We start from the raw sequence: 16,239 nt of genomic DNA, 5'->3' as shown, positions 1-16,239 counted from the left end.
AAAAAATCATTGATAGATGTCAAAACCACCTATACAAAGCAATCTTTTTATTTTTTCTTTGTATGACAGAAAAATGAACTTTTATAATCATACGTCCAATTAGAAAAGAGGTTTTGAACAACAACGCTACATTTAAAATTCAAGAAATGAGGTTTTGAACAAAAACACCACATTTAAAATTCAATAAATTAAGAGGACATCATAATTAACCTAACATAATTACTTTGGAAAGATAAAAAAAAGCGAAAGAAAAGGCAAAAGTTAGTAGGATCAAATCTAATCACTAGCATTTTAAATACTAAAAAAATTCCAGCTTGTTTGTTTGTGAAAAGGCAACGCGTTGAATTGAGATAGGCGACGCGAATTTAATGTTAGAGATATTGTAACTTGATATTATTTGTTTGTAGGGATTTTCAGCTTTTTGCTGGCCTTTTTGCTATTTGATTAGTGTTGTGTGGTTTAGAAAAAAAATTGTAAGAAAACATAATCATATAATTAGGATATAGTGGTTTTAACATGAGACAAAAACGTGTTGTCTCATCATATATTTTTAATTTTCATTGTATGTTTAACGGAAAATGCCTCTTGTTTCATGCTTAGGTGTTAGACGTTAGACTTTTAGATCATGCCATCACCACTTTGGTGGGGTGGTAAAGGCTTTGTGTCTCTTAAGGAGTGACCAGGGTTCATTTTTTGGCATGGGGTAAAAGTTGGTGTAATTTAGAAGTAGTGTTATGTAACCTTTGCCGTTAAAAAAAAAAGACTTTTAGATCATAAATTATTTTTTATAATAAAGAACAACTAGATCACTTTGAATCAACCAAACATATAGCATCTTTGAAAACCACACTAACAAACCCACAATCAAAGCATGGTTCTATCTTGATTCATTCAACCGTCTAAGTTCTTATTCAATGTAGCATAGGAAAGTAGTAAACCGTCTTAAAAAGTAAAAACCCCACGATCAATGACACAACTAAACCAAAAACAAACCATTCAAAATCAACTTAAAACAATAGACGTAAACAATAAAACCGACGAAACAACTTATCAAATAATGTAACTACTAACTATGTTTATCATTAACACAACTCAACCATTAACAGTCCGTTCAAAATCAACTTAAAACTATAAATTTAGACCCAAACAACAATACCATAGTCGATGAAACAACTTGTTATCTATCTATTTATTGATATATTATAAACTTTATGATTCCATGCTTCAATGTAGAATAAAATAAAGGAACTATCTCATGTATATGAGATCATACTAATACTATTAGTCTATTACAAGCTTTTACTAGCTTTTCGTCTCTCTCTCTCTCTCTCCACCAAATCCAAAAGCAGAACCCTAACTGTTCCTCCGTCATACTATATACACACCACCACGAAACCACCATTAATCATTTCTTCTTTTACACACAACACCTTTTCCTAGCGTAAATCACTATTTCTAATCATCATGGAACAGATGTGCGGTTTTCATTCCATCTCAGACTACTCCGTTTCACCGGAAACAAACCTCATGTCTCCGCCGGTCTACACCGCCGATCTCTACACCTCCGCCGCCGATCATTACCGGACGTTTTACGGCTCCGATCACCTACTATCCGCCGCTGCTTCCGTCATCACCGATGCTGTTTCCGTCGCGGCCACAGCTGATGAACAAATTCGGTTACATCGAAGCAATCGACAGTTACGTGATCCGAATACAAACGATAACGTTGATGATGATATTATTAAAGCGAAAATCGTTTCTCATCCGTTGTATCCGCAGTTGCTTGATGCGTCTATCGATTGTCGTAAGGTTATTGAATTAATTTAAACCTAATTGCTTGATGCATCTATCGGTTTATGTTTGCGAAATAGTTTTGATATCGATTGCGGTTTTAACTTCAGATCGGTTTCATAAATCGATCTACACGTAACATACGCTGTAAATATTAAGTGAAATCAAATTCTTCGTGTTTCGTTTCGTTTCGTTTCAGTTCAAAATTTGTCGTGATTAAATCGACGGTTACCGATTTTGAATTCACGAAAAGTTTCGAAATCGTTTTTTGTTTGAATTTTAAACTGTTTCGTGTTACCGAAGATATCGCGTGAAACGAAATTATTGGCGGTTTTTTTAAGTTTTTTTGGTTCATAAGTTTGACGTGTTTGTTGTTACTGAACAACTTATTGTTGTGTAATCTGTTACACAGTTAGGTGCGCCACCGGAGATAGCGTGTTTGTTAGAAGAAATCCGTCGAGAAAATGGCGTGAGTATGCGGAACGGTGTCGTTTCCAGTTGCTTAGGGGAAGATCCTGAGCTCGATGAGTTTATGGTTCGTATATGACCTTGAAACACTGTTGTTATTATTTTTTAATTTTTATATTTATAATCGTTCATTTAGTGACTTCAATATCATGAACTGTATCATGAACTGATGAAGTTTTTGATTGTGTAGGAGACGTACAGTCAAGTACTAGTGAAATACAAGTCCGATCTGGCAAGGCCTTTTGACGAAGCAACAGTTTTCCTCAACAATATTGAAACACAACTTAGTAATCTCTGTAAAGGTACGTTCATTTAACTCCTAATTGTTTATTGAGTAACAAGTTATAAGTAATTCTCCGTGTGGCAATTGTTGTGTTCAGCGCATGATAGCATCATGTTGGCACACGTTAGCACTACCAGTTATAGAAGCTGGAAGTTATGACTGAAAAACTGTTGCTATTTGTCTTTCTGAAGTTTTATAATTACCTGTGCTAGTCGTGTTTCAGGTTTTTAGCCTTATTAGTTGTAGACATATTTTTTAAGTCCTAGTAGACGGTTCACTGGTTTAACTGATCGGTCTGGAATGAAGGAGCGGGTGACTGGCAAAGAGAGAAGTTAATGTCAGTCAGTGCGAAGAGAGAAGTTAAATGTCGGTCGGTGCGTAGTAGTTTGGTCTAACATCTTATAACTAAACTGACCGATGTTGTATCGGTCCGGTTTTCAAAACATTGTTTAGGAATATACACATGTTTTTTTATATGTTATATCTTTTTATCTTTATGTTTATAGTAAAAGTAAAGTTTCATTATTAATACATATTATTACTGTTATATTAAAAAATCCATTTTATCAGTTAAAATGGTTTTACTTAATTCGGTCAAGTACTAGTTATAGGTCTTGTTAGGTCCAAACAGTTTTAGTTAATAATAGTTAATAAATTTAATGATGCTAGTTAATATGCACTTGTGATTTATAAAGTACAAAGATAAGAAAAGTAATATTTTAGAGTAAATTATTGTTTTGGCGTGGTTTACCCAGTTTAACCCTTTCAACCCAAAAATTAATCTTTTAACATATCCTACCCTGAGGTTGTATTTTATAACGGTTTTAGTCTCTGACACTAACTTTGTTACTTTTTTGCAGTTAAGTGTAATGGTAATTAGGTAATTATATACCTTAGGGGCCGTTTTTGATAATTACAAAGTTCTTTTAATATTTAAGAGATTATTAATGCATTTACTCAAGTTTTTTTTATTATTTCTTTATTTTCACAATTATTATTTAACAAAATATGTTTTATATATACAAATAAATATGTATTTTCATTAAGCGTTTGTTTTTTATAAACGTCGTATTTAAATCATTTGTTTTTAACCTTTTTTAAAATGTCTATTGTTTTTAAAGTTATTCATTTTTAAACCGATTGTTTATTAAAATTATTCTTTTTATAGTTGTTTGTCTTTTAAAGTTTTTTAAAGGATTCATTTTATGTTCCTATTTAAAATCATTTTTTAATCTTTCTTAAACAATTCGTTTTTTAAGTCGTTAATTTTAAAAGCGTTTCTTTTTAAACCATTTCTTTTAGAACCGTTTTTGAAATCGTTCATTTTTTAAACTTTGTATTAAGTTTACTTATAGCCGTTAAGGAAAAAGTACTTCAGATAACGAATGATTTAAAAAATCGAAGGAATTTAAAAACGATCGATTTTAAACGAACGGGTGGTTTTAAAAAAACGAAGATTAAAAAAAGGACGCTTATAAAAAACAAAACCTTAAAAGAAATAAGTTAAGAAGTGTAAGGTACTAAAAACGCACGAATTTAATAAACGAAAGGTTAAAAAATAACAAATTTCGAATAAACAAACGGTCTAAAGAAATGGAAGATTTGAAAAGGAAATAAACCATTCTAAAAAATGTTTGGAAATCTTTTGCAAACTTTTTGTTATAATGTATCTTTTTTTTTCAAATCTTACATTTCTTTTGTTTTTTATACACGACGTTTTGTAAAATTTAAAAAATGAACGGCTTAGAAAAGCGAGTTGTTTAAAAATCTTTAAAAAATAAATGATTTTAAAAATAATGGTATAAAATGAAGTGTTTAAAAAAACTTTAAAAGACAAACGACTTTAAAAAGAACGATTTTAAAAAACAAATGGTTTAAAAGGGAACAATTTTAAAAAGGATAGAAGGTTTAAACAAAATGTAAAAAAAACAAATTATTTTTTAAAACGACTTTTATAAAAACAAACGGTTAATGAAAATACATATTTAATTGTATATTTAAAACGTATTTTATTAGATAATAATCGTGAAACTAACAAAATAATAATAAATAAAACTTGAGTAATTGCATTAATAATCTCTTAAATATTAAAAGAACTTTGTAATTATCAAAAACAACCTGTAAGGTATATAATGACCCGATTACCCTTACACTTAACTGCAAAAAAGTAACAAAGTTAGTGTCAGGGGCTAAAACCGTTATAAAATGCAATCTCAGGGTTTGATATGTTAAAAATTCCTTTTTGGACTGAAATTGTTAAACTGACTAGACCACAGTCGCCAAAACAGTAATTTACTCAATATTTTATATATAATAAATTCGACGTATAAAATACTATTCATAAAAAGTAAAAAAAAAAAGTTTATTTTTTGTGGTATGACTTATTTGTTATATTGTCACTCATGGTGCCTCCCTGCTATCTAAGAGGTGGAGTCGCGGGCCCGCGGAGGGTTCAAATTCTGCATGATGCAGGTATAAGTGGTTTATAGGAGCATATAATAGTAGGTTAGTTTGTCGTTCAAAATAAAATAACCGTAACTAAACACAAAACTTGACTATAAATGAATCATAATCGAATCATCAATTTCTCTAAGATGATTTAAAAAACAAGTTTTTGATAAACATATATTCGTTAATTTAAGGAGGCATGGGAGAAGCTGAAATAGGATTCATAGGTCTAATAGATCTAAATGATTGAAATGCTACTCTTATGTAATAATTTTCCTCAACATGAAGTTAGTATCTTAGTGCCTAAATTTACAAAATTGGTGTCTGTCTATTATGTATATGAACTATAACTTCTGATGTAGAATGAAAGCGAGAAAAGGATCGAGTACGTTCTAATAAATGTTAATATAAAACGGAAGTAGAAAAGTTTATATTTGTATCAGAAATTGTACTTAACATTTCAAATGAACCTCTACTTATAGGTTCACTCTAATAACCACCATATTAACTAGAGCCTTAAATGGATTAGAAATTGTAGCTGAAATATAAATTCCAGCCTTAGTTTAAAAAGTGCGCCTGAAGCGCGACATGCGAGAGAGAGGCGTTACTTCTTACGGTGTGAAGTGACAGGCCACATGATACGCATGTCATATTTGCGCCTCTTCTATGTGGGCAGATTTTGTGCATCGAGAGGACGTTGTACCCATAGTTGTTTAGTTTGTACATATAGCTTTTTAGGTTGTACATAGAGTTTTCTATATATTAGATTGTATATAGTGGTTAATATCTAAAGTTTCATAAATATAAAATGTACTATATAAATGAAGATGATTTTATTGGAGTTACGAGATTGTTTCTTCACTCTATTTCTATATAGGGTAAATTACTTTTTGAGTCCCTGTATTTTAGTGGTTTTAACTAGTTGAGTCCAAAAGCAAAAAGTTTAACGACCTTAGTCCCTATAAGCATTTTCTTTAACCATTTGAGTCCTTTTGAGTCCACATTTTAACAAAATTGGACTCAAATCGTTATAAAATGAACAAAATTGGACTCAAAACGTTATAAAATAAATAACTAGGGACTCAGGGCGTTAAACTTTTTGATTTTGGACTCAAGTAGTTAAAACCACTAAAATACAGGGACTCAAAAAGTAATTTAGTCTTCTATATATTTATCGGTCAACATTCACACCAACCATTGGTCCCTTATAATATTGTTGTAAGAAACTATATATTTTCTTTTTGGAAATCTAAGACATGTGTGTATAGATATGCATTGGAAAGTGTCTAAACTGTGTTTGTTTACAGTTAAGTTGATACCCTCTTCATGTGGTCCTGCTTGTGAGTTAATCATGAGAAAACATTCCCAAAGAACCCATGTTAAGGTTTTATACATAAGTTGCGGTTTCTGTTCTTTGTCCAATATGGATTCTCCTCATCTCATTTATAGTAGTAGTAAACTAAACAAAGTACATTAGTGGATTTTCCAAACTTAATTCTATACATTTTTTAAAACTAATTTTGACAGAAATATTCTTCTGTTTGTCTTCCTCTTTAACTTTTAAGCAGCCTTTGATGCCACAAGCCATTATAATAAGTAAAGTAATTCAGATTTATGACACTAAGATCTTTTAAGACTTGCGAGTTAGCAACTATTATTATATACCCCTCAAAGTACAAGTTAACTTTCAGTGCTTTGAACTTTGAAGATTGATCTTCGCTGGCCTCGTGTGCATGCGTTGTTTTCTTTTATTAATGATATCATCTTGCATTCAAGGCATATAATCACGTGTGTGGATTGTTTTGGGTGCTACTTTTATTTAACAATGTTATCATTCTAGTATAAAGGGATGTTTGGGTTGTTTACTAAAATGGTTTACTTGCATATTGTATTTTAAATTTTAATACAAAAACAAGTTGTTCCGAAAGCGTTCCGGATTGTTGATTCAAAATGCCTACCTTAGAATTTGTGAGTTTAAAAAAACTTCTTTGAATGAAGGTCTTGAAATTGCTTATACAAAACTCTTTTACTTTAGAAAATAATAACGAGTTAAAACAGTTTTGATAAGCGGTGCAAACACTCGGCTACATGTCATGCGTTCTTTTTGACGATCTTTGGCTGCATGTCTGCGCGTATGTGTGTTATGCACACACATTTACACATTAGAAAAAGCTTAAAAAGCTAGATCATTGATCAGAGCTCATGGTGAACTCTTATAAGTTTGAGTTTGTCTTGTTATATATATCAAGCACCTTTCTTATGAGGAGTATAGATCAAATACAAATAACTTTAACGTACAAAACGTATGAACAGAAGGTTTTGCTGAAAAAATGCGGTGGCATTTTCGTAATTATTGGTAATTATCTAAATTACTCTACAAATGATTCTGTAGAGTAATTTTGATCTTGTAGAGTAATTTTAGGGTTTTTTTTGGGGTTGGGGGGGGGGGGTACGTTAAAGTTATTTGTACGTTAACTTTACCCTTCTTATGAGCGTGCAAATTATCTGTGTGTAACCTTTAGTTTTTATTTTATGCATAATAAGCTCTTTGAGAGAAACTAAAAGACTTGGATTAATTGTTTAGAACGACATACTAACATATTCCAAAATACTCATATAGATGCACTTGTTGAATTTGAATCCTCCACTAAACTTAGGTCAAATGGTTTAAAATCTCTCATGACAAATAGAAGATATATATAGAAAAAGTTTTTATAAAATCGATGTTTAGTACATACTTCATGTAGGGCTGTTCACGAGCCGAGCCGAACCAAGCGGACCTTTGCTCGTGCTTGGCTCGTTTACAAACCGAGCGGAGCAGCTCATTTAAAACCGAGCCTCAAATTTAGCGAGCATTTTTCGAGCGATAAAAATTCCGAGCGAGCGTCGAGCGAAGTTCGAGCGATTTGGACAACCGTGTCGCCCGCTGAAAGAGATAGTGACAATGTTGGGTCTCAAGTTTTTGTCTTAAAAACATGCACATTTAATGGCACGATATTTTTCTTATTAATAACAATGTTGCGGCCGACGAGGCGATGATCATATTGCACAACAATTACGTTGAGAGCAGGAGACGACCGACTTAGGGTAACGACATGAAACCTTGAGGCGATAAACAAACCATCTTTTAACGTTTAGGGTTTAACTTTTAGTTTTAATATTAATTTTTTTATTGGCGTGGTTGGGCTAATACGTATAGATATAGTTGTAAATTTGTATATCGTTGACCAAATTCTAATAGAGTGGTACATATAAAACTATAAATTTAATTTGTATTCAAGTATATATGTATGTGTAAGTGTGTGTATATATATAGGTGTGTGTATTATGTATAATTTATATTTGTGTGTATATATGTGTATATACATGTTTATATATGTATGTGTATAGGTATATGTATATGTATACTAATTAAAATAATAATTCGAGCCGAACCGAGCCGAGCGGACCTTTGCTCATGCTTGGCTCATTTACAAACTGAACCGAGCAGAGCGGCTCGTTTCCAACCGAGCGTCAAATCGAACGAGCATTTTCCGAGCAGTTTCCGAACAAGCGTCAAACGAGACGTGAGCGATTTGAACGGCCCTAACTTCATGGTGTAAACAGTGTGAAAAATGAATATAATTTTGTTACACATATAAGTTTAAATACAAAATATTCTAAAATCAAATCGTTTTGTTTGGCAAATGTGAATACGATGTCACGAATCTAACCTTAGATGCGAAACATTCTAAAACTACATAGTATATCATTAGTCATGTAACAACATAACATTCATTGTCTCGCCCGTGTGCCATAACGTGCTTAATGCGTTATTAGCGTTTTTAATAAAGAATAAAAACTTGGATCCCCGCGTGTCTTGAATTTGTGTGGATTTGTATTTGTTACAGTAACATTATATAATATGTGTATAGTTGCATTCTTTGTAACAATCACATAAAACAGATTAACTAAATTTGTAACCCCAAATGTTCATATAATATAGATACATGATTATTTATGCATGGTTAGGGATGGCCTGTGTGGTGGACATTTTTTGTTCACATGGACTCCCGTGTTTTCCGCTGCGTGCTTTTCGCAGCTTTCACAAAAAGAACCCTAGGTATGCACCGTGCAGTAGTGGTGGTGGTTTTCTTCTGTATACCTGTCAACTCAATCCCGGTATATTCGTCCAGTTGTTGCCTGTTGCTGACGTGTCGTTTTATGGAGCCTTGTTGTTCTTAGGTTATAGTGGGAGTAGCTAACTAGGTCCACCTCCCGTGCTATTCTACATTTGCATAATTGCATGTAAACCATTCCCATGCCTAATAAATTCAGTTTTATTTACTTATAAAAGAAGGGTGTTGCTAAACGCAGTATTATGTATATAATAAACGTATTCAGTACTATGACTGATTTAGTAGGTGGGAAGTAGGTATATTCAGTAAAAGCTTAGGAAAGGTGTACGTTTAGCACTACTCATAAAAGTCTTAGGAAAGACCAACTCTTAGTGATGGATATAAGACTGTACGTTGTGGGCGTTAAACCCACACCCGCCAATCCACATCATCAACTTTAGGCGTTAAACACCGAAACGCACCCATGAAAGGGGCCGCCAAGAGAGGGGGTGTTACCCAGGGGTGCAAACGAGCCGAGCCCGAGCTCGGCCAGGCTCGAGCTCGATTAACTAGCGAGAGCTCGGGCTCGAGCTCAGCTCATTTGTATTTTATCAAGCTCGAGCTCGGCTCGGGCTTGGCTCGTTTATTATCTATTAATTAGTATATTAAATAAAAATAATATAAATAATAGACTTATTAGGTTTGCGAGCTCGATAAGTAAAGCTCGGGCTCGTTTACTAAATAAGCTTATTTTTATGTTCGAGGTCGGCTTGTAAACAAGTTTAAATAAGCTCGGCTCGACTTGGCTCGTTTACACTAAGACTCGATAAGGCTCGACGAGCCTAACGAGCTTCACATGTGAAGCTCGAGCTCGGGCTCGATAAACAAACGAACTTTGTTTTGAGGCTCAAGCTCGGCTCGGGCTCGATAAGGCTCGGCTCGTTTCTAGCTTTTTCTCGACGCGATCTCAAGTAGCTCGCGAGCCGCTCCGCTCGTTTGCACCCCTACTTAACGCCCATGATGGAATTATGAGATGGGGGATCTCCCCCTCTTCCCTTAAATCAAACAATTACACTTTTTTTGTTTTGTAAATTATAGTTAAGCCACAACGTGACAGAGGGTCACTTAGATAAGGCCAATGATGTGGTGGTGACGTGTCATAGAGTTGTGCAAATTTTAGTTAAACCATAACATAATTCCAAGTAGGCTTGCCAGTATGAACTTACCTGTTACTTATACATATATTATATTTTTTTATCTAATAAATATATGATTACTTGTTATACATAAATCTTTTCAAGTGCAAACTGTTTATCATCCTTGGATATTTAGGGTTTTTTTTTTCTTCATCTGATGAGCCGTTCGTTTTAAAGGAATCTAGAATATAAATAAAAACTGAGTCAGGTATTGTATGTTTGAAGATAAGGCTAGAGGGTGTGGGGGCGTCACCTCCGCCAACTCAGCACCTATAGCGCCCCATAGGGCTCCATCACCACACCCTCCATTTTAAGAGGGGGGCGCTATACACACTTCGCCACCATGGTAACACGAGAATTTAAGGGTTTAGGTGGGGCCCACAAGTTTTAAACCAATGAATATTTTTTTTAAATTTTGTTTAATAGGGGCTCTATCCATACCATGCAAATTAAAGGATGCTCCATGGCTGAGATGGATCCTAGGTGGCGCTAACGTAACCTGATAAAGCCCCTAGGGGCTCCAACCACACCCTCAAGCCTAACTCTAACAAATAGACTAATAGAGTAAAACAATACGTGATCTTTTTTCATGATGGAGGGATGTTTATATTTTTAAGAGAATAAATATGATAAAATAGACGTGCGGGGGTGGATAAAAAGTTGTAAGTTTTGTCTGAGGGGAAGTAGGAAAGAAACAGGAAAATATCAAAGATAAAGATATTGTATGTTCGGAGCTGACAGTTTGATTTGATGGTGGGGTATACCTACCTATGCCCCCGTCAATCAGTCTTACTTGTTACTGACACTGATACGACTTAACGTGCAGTTTGTCCTATACTACTTATATCCATTCTACCCAATTAATCTGGTCTTTTATAGTCTAATCTAATATAATCCAATGTAATTACATGAAAGAATTCAAGGAATAAAGACAAACATTTTATTGTGGATCAAATCAAACATAGAGCAAATATGAAATGTTTGTTGTCATTTTAAATTTAAATTCTTAACTTGGCGTAACAACATTAGACCACCCGTAGTGGTTAAGAAAAATAATGCCCCCACCATGGGGCATTATCCGACACGTGTCATCCCAATCAGCATGGGGCGTTATTGCAAAAGTGACGTAGTGGGAATAATGCCTAATAATGCCCATTCCAATCATTAAAAAAAAAAAAACCAATATATTCTCTCATTGGCCAGTCAAACCAAAGTCAAGCCATCACAATCCCATTTTGGCGTTTTAATAAACACGCCGGTAACATTTTTTTTCAAAAATAACGCCGGATAACGCCTACCGTAATGGGGGTGGGGGCGTTTCCGGGCGTTTTTTTTCAATTTAAAAAAAAAAAGTCCCACTACAGGTGGTCTTAGCATGTACAATCTAGCACCTTGCTAGTTTTCTTTAAATGAAATCCACCTTAAAAAAAGAACGGTTATCCCATTAATCCCAATGTTAATGTTTAAATTTTAACTAACTTTTAAATGCTATATACTGCATACAAATATATTTTTAACGGGAATATAACTTCAAATAAAGTTTTGTAAAACAATTTGTTCCCCTCATGAAGTGGTAAACAATTGGGATCCCGTAATTTAAATGATCTAGTATGAGCTTGATCTTGTTTAGGCCCATCTTGATTCGAGTAACAGACTGCCCCATAGTTGTCAATAGCGATTGTAGTGTCGCTATTATGGTTGTAGCGATGGATAGCGAGAATAGTGACACCTTTTTTTGTTCTTTTAAATATAAATAGCATATAGCTTTAAAATAGTTGGATTAAAGGTTTTGTTAAATATACAGATAAAATAGCATATATTTGATATAATATACATATAAATTTTTTTTCTCATGTATTGCTATTTATAAAATAGCCGCTCGCTATTTATCGCTATTAGCTATAGGTACCTTATCGCTATTCGCCATTTACAACTATGGACAACCCGGCCCGGACCGTTTGCACCCCTAGACCATAGTGAATAGAGGACGATAGCGCCAAGCTACCTATGCGCAACGTGACGATAGCGATAAAATAGCGGGTGCTTATTCATGTTTAGCGATACACTAGAAGCAAATTTTAAACGTATTTTACATGTATATTTTATCAAAATTCTTGTAAATATGGAAGAAACACGCTTCTTTTTTCATTCCCAAAATAAAAATCCCTAAACACGCTTCTTTTTTCAATCTCTATCTGCTATTTATAAAAAAAACACACCAAAATTCGCTATTTTCACGCTATTTAGGCGCTAAACATCATTTAGCAGGAATCTCACGCTATTCGCTATAGCGAGCGCTATGCTCGCCATTAAAAACTATTGTGTCGCTTTGTACAGTGTCTTATTCTTTTGCGATCTATATTGTAGATGATGGAATAGTGTCATCAGAAGAAGAATTTAGTGGAGGAGAAACAGAAAGCACAAGAGAAGAGCAGGAACTAAAGGATAGGCTGTTAAGGAAATTTGGCGGTCATATAAGTTCCCTTAAACATGAATTCTCCAAGAAGAAGAAAAAAGGGAAGTTGCCAAATGCAGCAAGGCAAACTTTGCTTCAATGGTGGGATTCTCATTACAAATGGCCTTACCCTACGGTAATTTAACCTAATTTCATCTTGTATCCCGTTTCATTATAACTATAACTAGGACTGTAAACGAACCAAACGTTAAGCAAACTGTTCGTGAACCGTTCTGTGGGATGTTCGCTTGTGTTCGTTCATTTATAAAACAAACCAACATGAACAAGAAATTTCGTTCGTTTAGTTAAATGCACGAACATGAACGAACCAAACGTTAAGACTCTTAAGAGAACAGTTTGTGAACCGTTTTGTGGGATGTTCGTTTGTGTCCGTTCGTTTATTAAACAAACCAACATGAACAAGAAATTTCGTTCGTTTAGTTAAGTGAACGAACATGAACAAAAGCCGTCTTCGTTTATGTTCGACAGTTCATTAGTGTTTTTAGTTTTTATGTTATCTAAATACTTTAAAATTCCGACAAATAAAATATTTAGTATCATGTATTAAATATTCTGTTGATGAACGATTGTCTGTGTTCGTTTGTTTTCATTTGTGTTTATGGGCATTAGTTTGTGTTCATGAATGTTTGTTGCCCAAAATTAACAAACGAACATGAACCCGTCCATTTCCTTATCAAACGAACACGAACATAAAATCTCTTTCGGTAAGTGTTCATGAACAATTCGTGAACACATATTTTCTTAACAAACGAACACGAACAATGTATTGTTCATGTTCATTTGGTTCATTTGCAGTCCTAAATATATAACTGTTAAACATGACACGGATCTAATAGTTTCCGACTTAATTAGGGATTGTGTTTTTCAAACACGACACGAATCTAATACGAAGCCATAGGTCCGACTTAAAGTCTAAACAAGTTTGGGTCAGTTTCGGGTCCAACTCACAAACACATTTAGTTAAACAAGTCGTGTAATTCGGTTTCACCTAGTGGGTTTATGGGTGACATGTCTAGCTTTTTTTTAAATGTGTTTTATGTCATAATTTCAACTGATTGAGTATTTATGTCAAAGTTAAAATGTAACGAAAGTACCGGCATCGAAATACGGGGAAATTGGTATCGGTACCGAATACACCGGTTCAGTACCGGTACCGGTATTTCTCGGTGTTTTACCCGTAAATACCGGTACCAAAACACGGGGAAAACCGGTACCGGTACTGAATATACTCGGTACCGGTACCGAATATACTCGGTACTGGTACCAAATGCTCATCTCTAGTATACCCGTAATAATTTTATGTATATTTGTATTTTTAGAGTACCAAATATGCAAAAATATAACAGATTTTAAGGTTCATGTATTTTGTACATGTGAATCTTGTACCTTGTTTTGTTTTATTAAGAATATTTATAAAAGGCACATCTTTTAGTAAAATAGTTAAAACCTTTTGGGGACTTAAATTGATAATCAAACTAAAACAAATTTATACATGTGAATCTTGTACCTTGTTTTGTTTTATTAAGAATATTTATAAAAGGCACATTTTTTAGTAAAATAGTTAAACCTTTTGGGGACTTGAATTGATAATCAAACTAAAAAAAATTCTGTGTGAACCCTATGACATACTTCAAAATATTTCATTTTATGCAACTACCCTTTTTGTGTTTGTTTATTTTCCGGAGATTTTAGTTGATTTCCTATACAGTAAAATAGATTTGTTGTTAAAAATTGTTTGTCCCGTATTTGCTTTATTTATTATAGGATTATACCCTTTATAACGTAACTACTATGCCGAATAAAGTGAATTATTCTTACATCCATTTCTTAATTTTCAAAACTTCGTTGATTCTCTCATTGTTATTTTTTAAACGTTTTGAACTTATCGTCACAAGCATTATTAATATAGGCACTATATTATATTACACAGGTTTAATGGTTGTATGTAGGGCTGCAAACGAACCGAACGAACATGAACAAAACCTTGTTTGTGTTCGTCATGAACTGTTCATGAACACTTGCCAAACGATATTTATGTTGTTAATTTTAGGCAATGAACGAAAACGAACGTTGATAAACATAAATGAACACAAACTAATGTTAATGAACACAATTGGAAACAAAAGAACAAACTTGGATTATGAAATTGCGAAACAAAATTTTAAAATTGGATCAATACGTCTTATTAAATTTTTATTTGTTGGAATTTTTAAATATTTATATAAAATATAAAAACTAAGAACACTAATGAACTATTGAACACAATCCAACATAAACGAACACGTTACCGAACATAAATGAACAAACACGGCTCTGTTCAAGTTTGTTCATATAACTAAACAAACAAATTTTTCGTTCGTGTTCGTTTGTTTAATAAACGAACGAACACAAATGAACTTCCCGCCGAACGGTTCACGAACTGTTCGGTCAACGTTTGGTTCTTTTGCAGCCCTAGTTGTATGATGAAATATTCCGTTTGTTTGACATTTCTTTTGCTAAATGCATTGTTGTAAAAATGAACGATGTAGGAAGCTGATAAAATATCATTAGCGGAGTCAACAGGGCTAGATCAAAAACAAATTAATAACTGGTTTATAAATCAAAGGAAGCGGCACTGGAAGCCATCTGAAAACATGCAGCTAGCAATTATGGGTGGGTTTTCTGGTCAAGATTTCTATGACGACTGAAAATGTCATGGTACCATTGATGCATGTATATTAAACAAACTGTACTTACTCTTATAATAATCATAATTTAATGCTTACAATTGGGGTTAGCCAACACTCTTCATTTCCTGAAATAAGAACGGATGAATGCATATAATAATTTTTGAACAGATTATTCTCGCACCCGTCTGGGTCATCTTGTATATAATAGAGTGGTGAGTAGAAAAACGAAATAACCATGGTATTCTGAGTTGGGACGGTCCTATTTTTCTCAACCGTAGTGTATTGAACTGCAACATGTTTGATAATTCTCTAGAATGGGTTGCGAGACCATAACCTTAGGAACCACCCCGGAAGATCAAGTATGATGTTTTTATGTGTTGTATGTGTATATATACGAGAAGAGCAGTGCAAATAAGGCACAAAAGAACCCCTCTTGCTCCCCTTCCTTGCAGGGGCGAAGGATAAGAGGGGCGGGGAGGGGCGCCCGCCCCCCGAATTTTTCGCTCAGTAGTGTTAAGTGTTATATATGTCGTTTTCGTATAGAAATTTGTGGGTATATACGTTTTCGCCCCCCCCCCCCCCCCCCCCCCCCCCCCGCCGAAAAATTCAAGCTTCGCCACTGCTTCCTTGTATAGGGAGGGGTATTGGGCGTAAGTGCACATGCCATTACCCAAATGATGCATCTAAATTGGGTGTACGTACGACTGTATGACTGTACGTTAGCATGTCTCTCAGTCCAGTATAGGCGTATCAAGTTGGGCGTTGAATTTTTTTTAGTATTGGTTGGCTATTGATGCATATCAATTTTGTT

General features: G+C 34.0%; 1 protein-coding gene across 2 annotated transcripts; it reads left to right on the top strand.

Moving 5' to 3' along the window:
* The first annotated feature begins 1,242 nt into the window (after positions 1-1,242).
* Positions 1,243-15,535, top strand: LOC110921984 (homeobox protein knotted-1-like 6). Of its 2 annotated transcripts, none has more exons than XM_035986451.1 (5): positions 1,243-1,809; positions 2,204-2,326; positions 2,450-2,561; positions 12,672-12,874; positions 15,288-15,535. In XM_035986451.1, the coding sequence occupies exons 1-5, from the start codon at positions 1,465-1,467 to the stop codon at positions 15,444-15,446; spliced, it is 942 nt and encodes a 313-aa protein (XP_035842344.1). In that variant the 5' UTR covers positions 1,243-1,464; the 3' UTR covers positions 15,447-15,535. The 2 variants fall into 2 exon arrangements, with proteins under 2 accessions (XP_035842344.1, XP_022021997.1); XM_022166305.2 differs by having other exon boundaries at positions 1,247-1,809; positions 12,651-12,874.
* Positions 15,536-16,239: the final 704 nt, after the last annotated feature.

This window comes from Helianthus annuus, chromosome 17, assembly GCF_002127325.2.
Source record: "Helianthus annuus cultivar XRQ/B chromosome 17, HanXRQr2.0-SUNRISE, whole genome shotgun sequence".
In the NCBI taxonomy this organism is placed as follows: Eukaryota; Viridiplantae; Streptophyta; class Magnoliopsida; order Asterales; family Asteraceae; genus Helianthus; species Helianthus annuus.
The sequence above is the reverse complement of the archived record's forward strand: the minus strand, read 5'-3'. Positions and strand labels throughout refer to the sequence as shown.